Source organism: Xenopus tropicalis, chromosome 7 (genome assembly GCF_000004195.4).
Source record: "Xenopus tropicalis strain Nigerian chromosome 7, UCB_Xtro_10.0, whole genome shotgun sequence".
NCBI lineage: Eukaryota > Metazoa > Chordata > Amphibia > Anura > Pipidae > Xenopus > Xenopus tropicalis.
Genome location: NC_030683.2, coordinates 121017951 through 121037297, shown reverse-complemented (window position 1 = coordinate 121037297; position 19347 = coordinate 121017951). Strand labels below are relative to the sequence as shown.

The following is a 19347-nucleotide window of genomic DNA, read 5'->3' as shown; positions in this document are numbered from 1 at the left end:
AGGAAAGTCTCCCATAGGGCTCAATGGCACTCTGCAGCTGCAACCTGGCCCAAGGAAAGTCTCCCATAGGGCTCAATGGCACTCTGCAGCTGCAACCCGACCCAAGGAAAGTCTCCCATAGGGCTCAATGGCACTCTGCAGCTCCAACCTGGCCCAAGGAAAGTCTCCCATAGGGCTCAATGGCACTCTGCAGCTCCAACCCGGCCCAAGGAAAGTCTCCCATAGGGCTCAATGGCACTCTGCAGCTCCAACCCGGCCCAAGGAAAGTCTCCCATAGGGCTCAATGGCACTCTGCAGCTCCAACCCGGCCCAAGGAAAGTCTCCCATAGGGCTCAATGGCACTCTGCAGCTCCAACCTGGCCCAAGCAAAGGCGAGGGCAACGAAAAATTTGCGCAAGATACGAAAAAGTCGCAATAGCGACGAAATTGTCTCAAAAATAACGATCATTATGAAAAAACGCATTCGGACGCATTCGGAGCGTTCGTGGATTGATAAATCTACCCCAAGGTCTTTGTTGATATTCAGGAGGGCTTATAATGGAGATAAAGAGAGCTGTGTGGATAGATTTATATTAATAAATTATAATATATTATACATATTCTTCAATCTCTTTCCAAAATATCTTTTGGGCAGCAGTTAAGTCTCTGGCTGTATGATAATGCATGTAATCTCAAAATGACTGAAGCCAACATCATATTTTGTATTTTTTATTGTGCTTTACAAAATTATAAAGGTCCTATAATCCTGCATACTCTCTTTATTTGAAACCTATATGACTGAACAGAAAAGAAAAAAAAAATAAGAATACATTTAAAAACATATCTCCTACATTTTGACAACAAAGGGCCAGATTCAGTTTAGTGAGTAAAGGTTATCTCACGGTTTCTCATGTGAAAACTCATGGATAAGATTCAGTTAGAAGAGAAAAAAATGTTCTTCTTAATTCGGTTTCAGTTTTCTCCCATAGGGGCAGATTTACTAATCCACCAATTCAAATCCCGAATGGGAAAAATTCGGATTGGAAACGAAAATTTCTGAAGATCGCAAATATCCCGAAAATGCTTACGAAAAAATCATATTAGTCATGATAATATCGTATTGGCGATCCGAAAGTCACATTTTCATACCGAACCATTGTAAACAGCAGCAGAGCCTTTCCGAATATTTCGCGCGGGTGCAAAGAAATCGGTGAGAATACGCTCGGAGCGTTCTTGTCTTGGTAAATCTCCCCCATAGAGTTCAATAGAGTTTTCCCTGTTCGTATTCCATATCAGCACTATCTGAGATATCCCCGCCCCCATGCCCCATCAGAAGGATCCTCCCCAAAGCTTTAAAGCCACCCCACCCCCTCGTCTTTTTTTTCCTTCTGCTTTGCTTACTCCATTGGAAGCAATATTTTTGCTTTTTAGCCTTGGGAAAGCATTAGGTGATGAAAAGTGGCACCTAGGGACTGGGGTTTGTTGATCCATGAGATCTTTTCCCCTGCACATTACCTCATATCCTGGGATCTTCGGCTCTGTTATGCTTGATACAGGATGCTTGATGCTGGCAGGTGGCAGCCAATCTCATGGCATCTGCTGGATCACAGTAGCTCAAGCAGGGTAATAAGATGGCATGTACATTATATCTTAAGTTACTGGGTATCTCCTCTGCCTTGAGAATAGCTTCACAGCTGGACACTTGTTTTCGAAGCTCTGTTTTTTTTGTTGACAGGGATTAGGTGCTTGTTGCCCAGCAAGCAGCCGTTAAATAGACTTTATGCATTGCCTTGCTAAGCTATCATTGTCACTTCTGTTGGGTTCGGAGGGTCTAACCCTTGCATTGAATTGGCTGAGGGATTACAGCTGTTTAGGCATATTGCATACATGCTACAGGGCTTGAGAATATATTAAGGTTCACCTGGCTTCAAATTATATGCTATGAGTAAATATTTTGGGGTAGCTGCCATTCCATACCTAGTTCCCACAAGAGGACACATGTTTGCTCTTTGAGTTTTCTGTTCTGATTGCAGGGTGTATGGCATGTCTCCCAAGGGATGTCTATGAAGATTTTCATTCATCCAGGTCATGGTATATCTAGTATAAATAAATTTAAAGCAACTGGACTTGTTAAGTAATCATTGAAGACGTTTCACTACTCATCCGAGCAGCTTCTTCAGTTCAACTGACTGGTATGGGAAGTCCTCAGCATATATACTCTTCCACTAATCCAATCACAATGGCACATCCACTCATGCAACTCTAACAAGTAACACCTGCTTTGAAGAGTTGCATGATACTTTGGTAATCCTTTCAAAGTAACTCCACAACATTCACACCTCTGTGAGTTTCAGATGTCACCTTTCTGAAGAGTTACAAAGTGCCATTGTGATTGGATTAGTGGAAGAGTATATATGCTGAGGACTTCCCATACCAGTCAGTTGAACTGAAGAAGCTGCTCGGATGAGTAGTGAAACGTCTTCAATGATTACTTAACAAGTCCAGTTGCTTTAAATTTATTTATACTAGATCTCTCAAGGGATGTACCTGAGCGTCACATTCGCACTGCTTGGGATAACCTATGCTTTCAATTTATGGACTGTTCCATCATAGTCTTTAGCGGTAAGTTCTACCTACATCTCCCTGCCTAGGGCCCAGTTATCTGGCCCATGGTATTGCCTGCACAACAGTTAATTACTTGCCCTGAAGTATTCTCCCTTGGGTGAGGGTGCCTCCAGCTGGGAAGCTTGAAACAGGGAGTTTTTGGCTTCCATCAGAGTGGTCAGGATACAGGGCATACACACTGGTTAGGTCTAGAAGCTCTAACCTTAACTCATACTTGAAAGACATTCCTTATTCCTACCCAGTTGTCTACATTGACTGGGATTATGTCTTCCTGTTCCCATGCTATATATTAGTTTAGCAGCATGGTGGCTATGAGTATGCCTTCCTGTCCAGGTCATATCATATGTAGTGGCATTGCTGTTCATGTCTTCTGCTTGGCTTGCTCAGGGAACAAGTTAGTAATGAGGCATGGGTTGCCCTGCTTGCCATAATGGGTCAGCATATAGCCCAAAATTTAGGGACTGTTTTGTCATTGCAGTACCTGAGATTCCTGGAATTAGGTTACCCTTGTGGAGGGTTATCATTCTAGTATAGTCACCTTGGCATGATAGCAACCTTTAAAGATCGTTATGGGATAGAGTGCTACTAGCGGTCAAGAGGTCAGCATAAGCACATATAGGACTCATAAAGGTCTGACAGGACACATATCCGTTACATAGACGCAGATATTAAAAGTTACTAAACCTTTATTGATACAATATTAATAAAAGTGTATTTTTCCCAGAAAACCTAAGCTGCGTAGTCAACTGAAAATAGATATTTTTCTTACAGGAAAAGTTAATAATTTTGTACCATGAAACTCACCTTTAAACATAGCTAAGTTGGCATTCACCCTGCCACCCATTGGTTTGTAATCCCAAGTGCCACCTTCAGCCTCCCCAAACCATAATATCACTCTCTGCCTACGGCGATTATGTTGCAGATTGTATTAACACTCCATTCTCAGACTATGGGGGGAATTTTCTGTACATGTTTTACTTTGGGCGTATTATGGCCGAGCTACACAGGAGATATTGTTGGATGGGGTCCATCATTAAATCCTTCTCTGTCTGTGTATGAATAGGTATTATGAGTGCATACTCATTAAGCATTGTGGTATCAACTGGGCCATTAATCCTCTCCTGCTGCTGATGGTTATGGAAGGGAATGTTGTTACGTGCATTAATAAAAAGCAAAGACTGAAAAAACAAACAGATTTTTTTAGTTTCAATATGACTCCACTTCCAGCCCAGTGGTTACCCACAAATAGCCAGAATTAGAGAAGGAAGTTGCCCTTGGGGCTCTATTTCCTCTCTATGCTGCGCTGAGGCGGAAATGGACATTTAAGCTGTGAGAAAGTCACACTCACTGTTCTTATTTCGAGCTCAGTCTACTGAGGCAAAATTGGGCCTTTACTAAGAGGAAGACAAGGGTGTTGTGCAACTACTTCTCTCATTGCTATACAGAAAAAAAGACTGAAGACACCAGAGGTTCTTGCAAACAACAAAATAACAAGTGTTTATTGAACCCCCACAGGGTTACTCACAATACAGCTTCTCAGGGGCCAGTGGTACAGGCAACACCACATACAGAGTGTAATACAGACTGACACTCCCCTGAGTACAGACTTGGCAGGAATCTCACTTCCCATCTGCCACACCCCGTAATGGATCCCCTCAGGGAATTCTCTACCTTGATTCCCTATTCACTGGGATCCCTACACTACAGGCAATGTGGCCTGGGGGAGATACCTCCAAAAGTGCCAGTCCTATGTAGGAGCTCAGAACTGCTCTTTCTAGCTCAGCCCTAACTGCCTTACACCCCTAGAGTGGTACTATACAGGGGCTCAGCCCTAACTGCCTTACACCCCTAGAGTGGTACTATACAGGAGCTCAGCCCTAACTGCCTTACACCCCTAGAGTGGTACTATACAGGAGCTCAGCCCTAACTGCCTTACACCCCTAGAGTGGTACTATACAGGGGCTCAGCCCTAACTGCCTTACACCCCTAGAGTGGTACTATACAGGGGCTCAGCCCTAACTGCCTTACACCCCTAGAGTGGTACTGATACAGGGGCTCAACCCTAACTGCCTTACACCCCTAGAGTGGTACTATACAGGGGCTCAGCCCTAACTGCCTTACACCCCTAGAGCGGTACTATACAGGGGCTCAGCCCTAACTGCCTTACACTCCTAGAGCGGTACTATACAGGGACTCAGCCCTAACTGCCTTACACCCCTAGAGTGGTACTATACAGGGGCTCAGCCCTAACTGCCTTACACCCCTAGAGCGGTACTATACAGGGGCTCAGCCCTAACTGCCTTACACCCCTAGAGCGGTACTATACAGGGGCTCAGCCCTAACTGCCTTACACCCCTAGAGCGGTACTATACAGGGGCTCAGCCCTAACTGCCTTACACCCCTAGAGTGGTACTATACAGGGGCTCAGCCCTAACTGCCTTACACCCCTAGAGTGGTACTATACAGGGGCTCAGCCCTAACTGCCTTACACCCCTAGAGTGGTACTATACAGGGGCTCAGCCCTAACTGCCTTACACCCCTAGAGTGGTACTATACAGGGGCTCAGCCCTAACTGCCTTACACCCCTAGAGTGGTACTACGTATGGAGGCTCAGCCCTAACCGCCTTACACCCCTAGAGTGGTACTATACAGGGAGCTACTCCTGCCTTTATCTAATGCCTCATTCATGGAGCCCTGTTCCCCGACTTCACCAAGGGTCAACTACCCTTGGGGTATTTCCTTTACTGGGCCCATGCCTACGCTCCCAGAAACATTGACCCTGTTCCTCAGGTGAAAGCCAAACTCTTTCCAAGAACTTATGTTGTGACAGGAAGTGGTCACCCTACCTGTTATCCTTCCTGCTGTGATGAGCCTTCCCATATTCCTATACAATGATATCTGCAACCTTTTACCTATTTGTTTTTAAATACAATAATCAGCATTAGCAGCAGGAGGTATAAGGAGACACAGGGAGCTTGTTGTGTGGGAAAATATCTCATTTGTAATACAGTATATACAATATGTTTATAAGGTTTTGAAAACTTTTTTTAACATTACATAAAGAAATCACAGCAACATACATATAAAAAAGTACAGGTATAAGACCCATTATCCAGAATGCTCAGCACCTGGGGTTTTCTGGATAAGGGATCTTTCTGTAATTTGGATCTCCATACCTTAAATCTACTGAAAAACCATTAAAACATGAATTAAACCCAATAGGGCTGTTCTGCCCCCAATAAGGGGTAATTATATCTTAGTTGGGATCAAGTACAGGTACTGTTTTATTATTACAGAGAAAAGGGAATCATTTAACCATGAAATAAACCCAATAGGGCTGTTCTGCCCCCAATAAGGGGTAATTATATCTTAGTTGGGATCAAGTACAGGTACTGTTTTATTATTACAGAGAAAAGGGAATCATTTAACCATGAAATAAACCCAATAGGGCTGTTCTGCCCCAATAAGGGGTAATTATATCTTAGTTGGGATCAAGTACAGGTACTGTTTTATTATTACAGAGAAAAGGGAATCATTTAACCATGAAATAAACCCAATAAGGCTGTTCTGCCCCCAATAAGGGGTAATTATATCTTAGTTGGGATCAAGTACAGGTACTGTTTTATTATTACAGAGAAAAGGGAATCATTTAACCATTAAATAAACCCAATAGGGCTGTTCTGCCCCAATAAGGGGTAATTATATCTTAGTTGGGATCAAGTACAGGTACTGTTTTATTATTACAGAGAAAAGGGAATCATTTAACCATTAAATAAACCCAATAGGGCTGTTCTGCCCCCAATAAGGGGTAATTATATCTTAGTTGGGATCAAGTACAGGTACTGTTTTATTATTACAGAGAAAAATGAAAATCATTTTTATAAGTGTGAATTATTTAAGTAAAATGGAGTCTATGGGAGTCGGCCTTCTGGATAAGGGGTTTTCAGATAACAGATCCTATACCTGTACTGCCAATTTTCAGGGGTAACCTTTACATACAGTGATGCATACCATATACAGTATATATACATCAAATTTTTATAGCTAGTGATTAACAATTCTCACACAGAAACAGATCATTAAGTGCAAAAGATCCCTCACAATACCTAATATTCCTGTATGTATAGAATTGCCTTAATAATCCATTTACCATATACTTAGGGTTCTGCTACACAGAAGTTACTAAACAACTTCACTGTCATTTTAAAAACTGCCCCAAACCCAACTGCTCATTTTACATTTAAAACCCATCATTAGTGGTGTCGAATCTGTCCCGTGAAAAATCCGCGAAATGGTGAATATGTCGCACATCAATAAATTTGTCACGTGCATCATTTTTTTTTACGCTCTGTGAATTTTTACGCAGTAAATTTTGCCACCTGTTTCGCTTAATAATCCGCCAATGGCGAAACGCCAAAGTTCGCCGCAAATTCATGTCTGCCGAATTATTTGGCAAAAGTTACTAAGTTACTGGTCATTTTAATGACTGACTATATGATCAGGATAAATATTCTATATATATTTTTATGTACATTGTATATTACGAGTTTCCATTTTATTAAGCCCCCACCTTCTTTTCAACAGACTATGTTTTTTCGGAAAAGAAATGTATTAAAGGGATAGGCATTATTATTCTGGGCTACAGTTTGTATCTATTGTAACTAGTGATGGGCGAAAAGTTTCGCCAGGCATGGATTCGCGGCGAATTTCCGCGTTTCGCCATTGGCGGATTGTTTCGCGAAACGGATGAAAAATTTCGCCGCGGAAAAATTCGCCGCACGTCCAAAAATTGTCACGGGCGACGAAACAATAGCGCGCGACAAAATAATAGCCGCGGGCGACGAAACAATAGCCGCGCGCGACGAAACAATAGCCGTGCGACAAAATAATAGCTGCAGGCGACGAAATAATAGCCGCGCGACAAAACAATAGCCGCGGGCGACGAAACAAGAGCCGCGCAACGAAACAAGAGCCGCGGGCGACGAAACAAGAGCCGAGCGCGACGAAACAAGTGCCGCGCAACGAAACAAGAGCCGCGGGCGACGAAACAAGAGCCGCGCGTGACGAAATAAAAGCCGCGCGACAAAACAATAGCCGCAAGAGACGAAACAATAGCCGCGTGACAAAATAATAGCCGCGGGCGACAATTTTTTTTGTCGCACGACATTTTTGCCGTTTCGCGAATTTTTCGCCGTTTCGCGGATCTTTTCAAAGATTCGCGAATTTTTCGGCGAAGCGAAACGGAACAGATTCGCTCATCACTAATTGTAACCCTTTCTTGGCACACTCACTTCTGTTTGGCGGTTTACTTGCTTTAACAGGAGAATTTTGTTCTCTTTGAATTATAAACTGGGAACTGGGATTTTGGCGCAGTGCCTCCACTTAGTGGACAATGAGGAGCACACCTCAAGGGGATTTCCACTAGGAATAATCACACACAGTTGCAGGAATATCAACTTTATATTACTTTTGAAAATGGAAGTAAAACAACTTTAGGGATAACTGATTTTCCTGCCCTGAGGAACCTGTGCAGCCTATCCACTGCTGGCACAGTCTCTGTAGGTGCCCAGTCCCAACTTGGGTCCAGAAAGACCACAACCCTTGTATTCAGTTCAGTCCCTTCCCCAAGAGCTCTTAAATCCCCCCAGGTAGCGCTACCTGCCCCAGAGTACCTTCCCTTTTGGAAAGGTGGCTGCTCCCACGTAGCAGGCAAACAAACAATACATGTCCTCACCAGGGGACACACACAGAGATTCCACAGAGGACTTTGTAATTCTGTTTTCACAGATTGTAAAGATCACCAGAGTAAAGAAAATTAACGGAAAGTTCCATGTATCATGGCCACATGAAGATAAATCCAAACTGTCCATTTTGCAGGTTCTCGTCTTGTGCTGGATATCGTTACCAAGGCGTTACAAGAATGAAGTTATTTTTTCTTGTCAATACATTGTCAAAGTAAATTGTTCCTGAAGCCAGACTGTTCACTGATATATGATGGGATTAACATTAAGACAATGGCAGTGCAGATCATGGTGTCACTGAGTACAAAATGCCACTGCTGAGCCTCCTCCCTTATACGCCTATTCCTGGTGTTAGTTCCGCTTGACTTCTGAATATAAAGTCTCTTGTGGTTCTGGAGAACTTTTTGGTTTTAACGTTGAGAAATGAAGGCTCACATATTGTACATCTTCATCAGGGCTTTCACCTTCATTTGGAGAGCTGGGACTCATATTGGGTTCCTGGTGGAATGTGAAAAATATACATTTTCAATTATTTCAACAATTCTGCCATATTGGTTTTTGTTACAGCTTCTGAATTACTTTGCAAATATGATCACTTTTTGTCTCCACATTTTGACCAGGTTTGGAACGTGGGCAGAGTTGGAAGGGCTTGATGTCAGTTATGTCATACAGTGGCACAGACCTCTATTTCCTCTATAGCTTTTCCCACTCCCTATTGCTCTTCTGCCTGAGAGCTAGTGGGTGCGGATGTGATGGAGGGGCGGGCAGGAAGTGCTTGTCTTTGAAAACTTTTTTGCAGGGGGCCTGGTGCGGCCTAGAAACTCTACTAATGTCATAGCTATGGCCTTAGTTTCCTGAAACTGCATAAAAATTCATGAAACAGCAAAAAAATCATGAAACGTGGGTACCGTGCAACTTTTTTGATGCAACAGCAAATTTTTGGTGACTTTTCACTGAAGTTTGCGAAAAAATTTGCCAATGGTGAAATGCAGAATTTCATTGTGAATCCATGCCTGCCGAAAAAAATCGCTCATCGCTATCACTGGCTTCTGTTTTACTGGACAACCTCTAATTGCCAATACCAAACCCAAATGTGCATTTGCAGATCTCTCTTAAAGGAACAGTAACACCAAAAAATGAAAGAGCTTTAAAGTAATACAAATATAATGCACTGTTGCCCTGCACTGGTACAGCTGGGGTGTTTGCTACAGTAACACTACTATAATTTATATAATAAACTGCTGTGTAGCCACGGGGGCAGCCATTCAAGCTGGAAAAAAGGAGAAAAGGCACAGGTTACATAGCAGATAACAGATAAGCTCTGTAGAATACAATAGTGTTTTATCTGTTATCTGCTATGTGCCTGTGCCTTTTTTCCTTTGAATGGCTGCCCCCATGGCTACATAGCAGCTTATTTATATAAATTATAGTAGAGTTTCTGAAGTAATCACACAACTTTTACCAGTGCAGGGCAGCAGCACATTATATTTTAGTTACTTTTATACACTTTCATTTTTTGGTGTTACTGTTCCTTTAAATTCCAGATTCAGGTATCTGAACGTTTAGGTCACAAAGAGTGATCTCCCAGAAAACCCTAAGCTTTATCCATTTTTTGGGGTAAATTCCTTATCATGGGCCAGTTAGTAAGTATACAAAGCTGGGATTCACTAGGTGCAAGATGGAACTATTTTTGGGTATATAATGAATGCAAAAACATTACTATTACATTACATTATCATTAACTTGTAACCTTTGCAAAACTCAAGTTGTATTCTATACCTGATTGAAGGGTTATATAACTGCAGTAAATCTATAGTTCCACCATATGTACATGTATTTATTTGTTATAAATGTTATATAATAAACCCTCTGTTTAAATACAGTCTCTGGGACCCTTTGTACCAGTGATCCCCAACCAGTGACTCGGGGGCAACATGTTTCTCCCCAACCCCTTGGATGTTGCTCTCAGTGCCCCCAAACCAGGGAGTTATTTTTGAATTCCTGACTTGGGGGCAAGTTTTGGTTGAATAAAAACAAGATCCCTTATCCGGAAACCTGTTATCCAGAAAGCTCCGAATTACGGAAAGCCTGTCTCCCATAGACTCCATTTTAATCAAATAATTCAGAATTTTAAAACTAATTTCCTTTTTCTCTGTAGAAATAAAACAGTACCTGTACTTGATCCCAACTAAGATATAATTACCCCTTATTGGGGGCAGAACAGCCCTATTGGGTTTATTTAATGGTTAAATGATTCCCTTTTCTCTGTAATAATAAAACAGTACCTGTACTTGATCCCAACTAAGATATAATTACCCCTTATTGGGGGCAGAACAGCCCTATTGGGTTTATTTAATGGTTAAATGATTCCCTTTTCTCTGTAATAATAAAACAGTACCTTGTACTTGATCCCAACTAAGATATAATTACCCCTTATTGGGGGCAGAACAGCCCTATTGGGTTTATTTCATGGTTAAATGATTCCCTTTTCTCTGTAATAATAAAACAGTACCTGTACTTGATCCCAACTAAGATATAATTACCCCTTATTGGGGCAGAACAGCCCTATTGGGTTTATTTAATGGTTAAATGATTCCTTTTTCTCTGTAATAATAAAACAGTACCTGTACTTGATCCCAACTAAGATATAATTACCCCTTATTGGGGCAGAACAGCCCTATTGGGTTTATTTAATGGTTAAATGATTCCCTTTTCTCTGTAATAATAAAACAGTACCTGTACTTGATCCCAACTAAGATATAAATAATCCTTATTGGATGCAAAACAAGCCTATTGGGTTTAATTAATGTTTTATTGATTTTTTAGTAGACTTAAGGTATGGAGATCCAAATTACAGAAAGACCCCTTATCCAGAATACCCTTGGTCCCGAGCATTCTGGATAACGGGTCCTATACCTGTATATGGCCAATATGAAGGCACAGAATATCCACCCTAGTTATCCCAATCTTACTGCTTCCACTCAGTGATCCCATTGGCCTGCAAGCTAATCCGTCAGAATAATGTGCCAATCCATGTTTGGTTTGTAGCTAAACTATAACAATTATGAAAGAGGCAGGAAGAATAATAACAGACTCTTACATCTAATGGTTTTTTTCTTATTTTGGCATAAAGTCCTTCAACATTATTTGTTGGTGAACGTTTACTTTCTTCATTTTTACTTTCTTCAGCCTGTTCTGGTGGCCTCCTCCTGCCAAAATAAATCCAAAGAGGTATAATAATTAGTTGTGATTATTTAGTATTAACATACTGAAATTAAGCTTTAAAACCTTCAACAACTTAAACAAATTGAATTTAATTTTGGTTTCATATTCTAGTCTTTATCACTCTATACAGACAATAGACAGACGTCAGGACATGGTCCTTGACCCTAATACCTGACCTTGATTTCTTTAAATATTATTTAAAAAATAATATGAATTAGAAACTAAAATGGATCCTATGACCTACAGCAGGGATCCCCAACCAGTGGCTCAGGGGCAACATGTTCCCCAACCCCTTGGATGTTGCTCCCCGTGGCCTCAAAGCAGGTGCTCTTGGCTTGGGGGCAAGTTTTGATTGCATAAAACCCAATGTAAAGCCAAACAGAACCTTCTGTAGGCTGCCAGTCCATATAGGGGCTATTAAGTAGCCAATTATAGCTCTTATTGGCACCCCCAGGAACCTTTTTCCATGCTTGTGTTGCTCCCCAACCCTTTTTCCATTTGAATGTGGCTCACGGGTATAAAAGGTTGGGGATCCCTGCCCAACAGTATTGTTTCAAAACCTACAAGGGTTAGCAAAGGTGAAGTAAATCATATGTATTTCATCAGGAAGCAGGAAGGGAGACTTACATTTTCTTTATTACCAAAACCGTTACTATGGCAACGAGGAGTAAGACAAAAATTCCACCAGATATTATTCCTGCAAGATGGATTGCATCATTGGTGTGAGCTAAAAATATAAATAAATATATTGTTTATCATTAGGAGGAGAATGATTGCTTGATATGCTTATATATTGATACATAGCAATAACATCCAGCTCTGCCAGCCTTTATTAGCTTAGTCGCTGCTCTCTGCTATTTTGACCACTAAAGAGCCAAACTGTGCAGCATATTCTAGAAGGGACCAGTCAGGGCTGCCCCTGCCGTGGGGCAAGGTAAGAATCTTGCCTCAGGTGGCAGTGAGCATCCAGGGCAACAAAAAGGCAATAGGGGCAATAGTGCCCTCCCCCCCCGGACCTGCTCCGATGCTGAAGAGTAATTTGTTTGCCAGGCATGGTTATGCTGCGAATTTCTGCATTTAGCCATTGGCGAATTGTTTTGTGAAACCTCAGTGAAAATTTGCAGCGGAAAAATACGTTGTGCGTCCAAAAAATGTGTTGGGTCAAATTGGGCACGGTGGTGTAAAAAAAAGCGCGTGGACGCGTACAAAAAGCTCGGGCGACAAAAAAAAAAACCGCAAACGACAAAGAAAATTGGCACAAAAAATATTGTGACTTTCGGACCGCAATTACAATATTTTCGGACGAATGATCGAGACGTTTTACATTCCTCACACCAAAAGGGCAGTAGAACCAGCTCTGGGATCAACTACCGACATTGTATTAAAAACATTCTATTTTTGAAGTTCTGATTTATGATCCGTATATTTAAGAAACATGACACTAAGCGCACAAATAAGACCATGATACTATTACTCTACATCGTTTACTAGGCTCATTAACAAAGCTGTGAAACGCAGAGATACTGTAATCAGCGCAATTTACCTCGGTTTACCAAGTTTTTTTCCAGAACATTTTTTTAAAGACCAGCGTAAGTATCTCCTATAATGAGCCTTGGCTATACCACATTGCAGAGATGTAGGTGTAACTTACTTTTGATAAGAACCACGGAGATGGATTTACTTGAATTTCCAACTCTGTTCATTGTCTGACACGTATAATTTCCCTCATTTTCAGCTGTTACATGAGTCACATTCAGTTGCGCTGTGAGTGATATTTGGGTGATTGTGCCGTTCTGTATTTGTTTCACCCAAACCACTTTTGCCACAGGGTTACTGTCAGCATCGCACCGCAGGTACAGGGAGTTTCCTTCTTGGACTTCAACAGAGCTTTCATGCACAGAGCAATCTGAAATGAAAACTCACAATTTTTTAAAGCAACACAAGCACCATAAAAGTTCATGGAGGAGCCAAATAAGGGCTGTGATTGGCTATTTTGCAGACTCTATGCACACTATCAGCTTACAGGGGCTTTATTTGGTAGGAAATCTTGTTTTTATTCAACCAAAACTTGCCCCCAAGTCAGGAATTCAAAAATAACTCCCTGGTTTGGGGGCACTGAGAGCAACATCCAAGGGGTTGGGGAGAAACATGTTGCCCCTGAGCCACTGGTTGGGGATCACTGCCCAAATCTCCTCCCGACCCTGTATCCGTTTTGAAAGCGTGACCAGGGAAGGGAAGGTTCCTATTGATTTACCAGCCATGAAGGATTCTAAGGGATCAAATGACATGTTCATGTACATCAGGGCACAATCTAAAGGTGGCCATCTACGTAACGATTTTTGATCTTGTGACCATTGGTCGCAGGAAAGATTGTTCCCACCCTCCACAGACGTTCAGGGCTGAATCGTCGGATATGGAGGTAGAAACAATAGGAACTCTATCTATCTTCTTCTGCCGATTCAGCCCTGAACATAGATGTTGCTTGGGCGCCTTCAATGGTGCCCAATCAAAATCTTTTAACCCACCTGATGGACGAGTCAACCAATATCCGCAGCCTTATGCGATATCGGTAACCTCATCGAGCCGCCATACACGCACTGAATATCATACGAAACAAGGTTTTGTACAATATCATCATGTGTTTATAGCCAGCTTAAGTCTTTATAACCACCAGGATTTCAATATGAGTTTTCTCTCTATCCAAATAAAAATTATAGACAATTGGCAGGTGGGAAATTCCCACAGTTTAACGAAGCCTCACTTAAGTCATAACCCTACCCCAGAGAGGGCATTTTTTATTAGATCACCAGTGTGCATGGGACCAAAATGTGTAAAAATTGTAATGTAAAGTTTTGTAATAAAGACATAAAACAGAATTACCAGTTATATTGCAGTAGGTAATAGTTAGTCTTCTTGGGGCATCTAAAATGAGAAAGAAAGAATGAAATGTTTGCCATTTTAAACAATATTCCATTTACGTGCTATGTCATAAATGATAAATAATTTGGCATTTATCTGTAACTAATGGGAACTAACCCAGCATATACCCATGCACATGCCCAAACTATGTTATAGTACACAGTCACATGGTGGGCATTCAGATTCAGCCCAACCCAAATTCTGCAAAAACAACTGATCCAGGATTTGGATTTCTTTTATAATTTTATATTTTCTTTTATAATTTGCTACGAAACCTTCAGACCTCTAATATTCCAGATTGTAGGTCTCATGCCAATTCCTGAAATATTCTATTGTGAACATTATGGATCTGTCCTGGAACTGTTCCTGGGTTATGCAATTGAAAATATCTTCATTTTGGGATCTGTACAATTGTACTATTATACACCTTTAGGAGTATGGGTGAAACACTTACATATAATAACTACTATGGCTGATGCCGTTGAATCCCCATGTTTATTCCTTGCCCGGCACATGTATTCTCCCTCATTATGAGCAGTTACAGGACCCACATTTAATCTCCCACTTGAGGAATTTAGGGGGTCGGTGCTGCTCTGACCCATTTTTTCCCAGGACAGGTTGGCAGGAGGGTTACTTTCAGCAGAGCAGAGCAGGGACAGGGAGGTTCCTTCTATGACTTCAACCCGGCAACCTATAGAGACACCACAGATACATGAGAATCACATCTTTGTGCTCCTTTATGTCACAGAATCAACCTGTAGGACACACAAATGTATTGAGTGAGAATGCTGATTCCCAGCACTGTGTCAGGCATCTCCCTGGTACCTTACATATAGAGATAATGATGGCATTTTTCCCGTCATTATATGGCACAGGAATCAGACATGGGGATAAAGGGACAGACTTGTTCAGTGCTGGGAAACTGTGCTTATTGCTCCCAACTCCAATTGCAGGAACAGAGAACAGGGAGCCGGATTTACTCACATCAGCTGGCATTCTCATTGGGGGATTTCTTGCATTTTAATGCAGCCGCTGGCCCTGGGGATTTGGGGAAAGTTTTATTGTGCAATATTGCTTTAATGTGCCAGAGTGGGACTTCAGTGTTTTAGCAGCCAGAACAGGACTGTGATTGGTTGGCCTGTATGCATGTTTAATAGTGACCAGGCAGTGACTAGAGCAAGCCGGCAGGGAAAGAAGAATATTGTGAGTCGATCCCTAAGCTCAGGTCACTGACATCAGCCAAGAGCAGACTGAGCATGTGCAGTAGTTGGGCAGGGCAAAAGATGGAAAGCTACTGTGGGCACCTTCAGGGGCATGGGGCTTTATTTCTATAGAGCTTTGGTGGATTTGGGCTGGTACAGGGGCTCACAACTCATACTGTAGCTTGAGGCTACTTGCACTAGGAGCTCCCTGCCGGTGCTTGGGGCTTAGCGCTAGGGGGGAAGATATTTATGAAGAAAGCTATTGTTTCCCCCAACTGGGGTATGAGATCTATCAGCCCGCGCCTCCAGTGGGGGAACCATTTTTTGATGATAGCTGCACTTTACGTCCATTTAAAAAAAATGCAATTCTTTTAATTCAAGAACAGAAAAGTAATGATGATGAGCTTGATGGAACATGTCAGACATAACTATGAGAAGTGTAATATTACCTGCTGATGTGCAGTCCCAAATAGCTGGGCTTCTAGGGGCGTCTGAAATTAGAATGAAAGCAAATAAATGGCCAGTTACCTTGTAAACTGATTATAAATCTATTCCCAATTCTAATTTCTGCACAGGGCTGCCGGCTGAGTTATACAGGGACTCTGAGTATCACTCATGTATTATAAGGGATAATGTACCCCCTACTGTAAATGATAAGGATATTAGCAGTCACTGAGGGGTTCTGTGCCCATATAAAGGCACAAGGCTGCAGGCTGAGTTATACAGGGAACTCTGAGTATCACTCATGTATTATAAGGGATAATGTACCCCCTACTGTAAATGATAAGGATATTAGCAGTCACTGAGGGGTTCTGTGCCCATATAAAGGCACAAGGCTGCAGGCTGAGTTATACAGGGAACTCTGAGTATCACTCATGTATTATAAGGGATAATGTACCCCCCTACTGAAAATGATAAGGATATTAGCAGTCACTGAGGGGTTCTGTGCCCATATAAAGGCACAAGGCTGCCGGCTGAGTTATACAGGGAACTCTGAGTATCACTCATGTATTATAAGGGATAATGTACCCCCTACTGTAAATGATAAGGATATTAGCAGTCACTGAGGGGTTCTGTGCCCATATAAAGGCACAAGGCTGCAGGCTGAGTTATACAGGGAACTCTGAGTATCACTCATGTATTATAAGGGATAATGTACCCCCTACTGTAAATGATAAGGATATTAGCAGTCACTGAGGGGTTCTGTGCCCATATAAAGGCACAAGGCTGCAGGCTGAGTTATACAGGGAACTCTGAGTATCACTCATGTATTATAAGGGATAATGTACCCCCTACTGTAAATGATAAGGATATTAGCAGTCACTGAGGGGTTCTGTGCCCATATAAAGGCACAAGGCTGCAGGCTGAGTTATACAGGGAACTCTGAGTATCACTCATGTATTATAAGGGATAATGTACCCCCTACTGTAAATGATAAGGATATTAGCAGTCACTGAGGGGTTCTGTGCCCATATAAAGGCACAAGGCTGCAGGCTGAGTTATATAGGGCAATAGTAAGGACAGAGCCCCAATACAGGCTGCACCTCCTTCTGCTTCTTCCTTGCACCTCAAAATGATGTGCATTTTAAAGGAGAAAGAAAGGTAAAAACTAAAAGGTCTATGTAAATACAGCCATAAGCACTTACAGAAACGCTGCACTGAGTTCTCTGTCAAAAGATTTGTTGTCTCTTTGTTTTCCTGTGCCAAAGACACACAGCTCTCTGCTCTCTCCTCTCTACTGCTCCCCCCTCCCTCAAGAATTCTAAGAACTCACTCTCCCCCCTTTAGGAATGTGGATCTGAGCCAATCAGCAGAAAGCTTTGTTGAGACACTCACTTATGATGGGTAAAATCCCCCAGTGTCCCCTATAAAGACAACCCAAGGCAGATGAAGTAGGAGATAAAGGTTTATAAATATACTATATATGCAACTATCATTTACATACTGTGCATATAATTATTACCTGGAACTGTGATTGTCACTGAAGGAGGATCTGCAACATGAATAACAAATATGTGCTGGGTTAGAGTCAGATTTATATTAAACATGGCAGTATAAACAGATTCTAGGAGATTGGCATCTATGTCCTGGGGGTCATTCACTAGGAAGTAAAAAGGGTTATTTACAAACACAGATTATTTACACACTGGTCACAAATGTTGCTCCTATTGGTGACACGCTCCTTGCATTCCTGTATAGTTGCCCCAAGTGTCAGGGCTTTCTGTTTGTTACATTCGCCTCCGATGCAATGATTGACACGGGGTGCTGTGGGACGCCTGGAGCTACCACAAGGGAGGGGAGGAGGGGGTAGCTTCCCCTGCATCAATAGGCACAACTGCACTTGATTTGGAACAGAGAATAAAAGGTAGTGACTGGGGGGCAGAGTGCAATTATATGGAAGTGGAAAGAGCGCCCTCTACCTTTAATGTATGGTATTTTTTGTGTAACTGACTGAAAATAAATTTACGGCTCTCATTAGTGGTTGCAAGTGATCCCTATGGATCCAAAAACTGCACTTTGTTATGTATTTGTAAACGACCCTTAGGGACTTCTACTTACTGGCACCATTTAATTACTAAATGCAAATGTCTTTCTTACATTCTTATTGCTAAAATGACTGTTTGACTATAAACATAAAATATTTATTATCACCTTCTGGCCATTCGGGTAATTTTCTAAGTTTGGATAATTTACCGTATATACTCGAGTATAAGCCACCACCCCCCACGCGTTAACATATGCACGGACGCCGAATGTATCAGTCACGTAATCTGGCGCTGCCCTTGGTACTCGAGTATAAGCCGCGGGTTCCTTTTTTAGCACATTTTTTGGGCTGGAAAACTCGGCTTATACTCGAGTATATACGGTAGTCAGAATAGCACCCAGCAGGAGATACATATATATTATTCAAGTTTTAGCTAATCTGTACAGTTGCTTAAAAAATAAATTGTTCAGTCTAAAGTTGACATGTTCCCTACATCTCTGTTATTCTGCTTCTCAGTGGCTGGGTTTGGGTGCCGGCAGTAGGTGCCTTTATAGAAGCTCTAACAGGAGGAGCAGTTATCCAATGTACCCAAACACAGCAATAATGTGAATATGCCACAGCAAAGCCCATGAGGACTGCACTGAGAAAGCGCCACCTCCTGGCACACTAAAGAACTACACATGGGGACAAACACTGCAGGGCTGTGCTGATCTACATACATTTATGGATGTTTATATGTCTGTATTGTAAGTAACTGTACAGTTTGCAGATATAAAGGCTCATTTACACAGTGCAGTGTGGAACTGGGGGTCGGCAGAGTAGGCAGCTTCCTATGGCACTGCAGCTTGGGGGCACAATTAGAAGAAAATGACTATATGGCCACTCCCTGTCTTGCATTAAGTTCTGTGAAGTGAGCAGGAGTGGGACTAAACAGGGGGCAGTGGGGGGGATGGAGGTTGTGGCTGCTGGAAGGGAGGTTGCCATGGAGATTGGGTGGTGGGGCAAGTGGCAGCTGGGACAGGAGGTACCTGCCTTGGGCACAAGTAACTCTGGGCCCAGTACTGCCATGCAGTGTTGTTTGTGATTCAAGTCGGCTGCACCTAGAAGTGCCACCTTCTGGGGGACCCTGGAGTTACCATGACATTCAGGTGCTGGTAGCCCCAGAGTTCCC

At 42.2% G+C, this 19347-nt stretch overlaps 2 protein-coding genes across 3 annotated transcripts in view; both read right to left on the bottom strand.

The window, feature by feature from the left end:
* Window positions 1-19347, bottom strand: part of LOC105947862 (sialic acid-binding Ig-like lectin 12) — a 128994-nt gene that overhangs the window by 23640 nt on the left and 86007 nt on the right. The gene's annotated exons all lie outside the window — the stretch shown is intronic.
* Window positions 11519-19347, bottom strand: part of siglecl1 (siglec-like 1) — a 40274-nt gene continuing 32445 nt past the window's right edge. For both annotated transcript variants that reach the window (XM_031904863.1, NM_001127949.1), the window contains 6 exon segments: window positions 17655-17684; window positions 16141-16182; window positions 14944-15180; window positions 13222-14492; window positions 12198-12297; window positions 11519-11554 (listed from right to left, as the gene is read on the bottom strand). In XM_031904863.1, coding sequence (XP_031760723.1) covers window positions 14374-14492; window positions 14944-15180; window positions 16141-16182; window positions 17655-17684 — 428 coding nt within the window. In that variant the 3' untranslated portion in view covers window positions 11519-11554; window positions 12198-12297; window positions 13222-14373.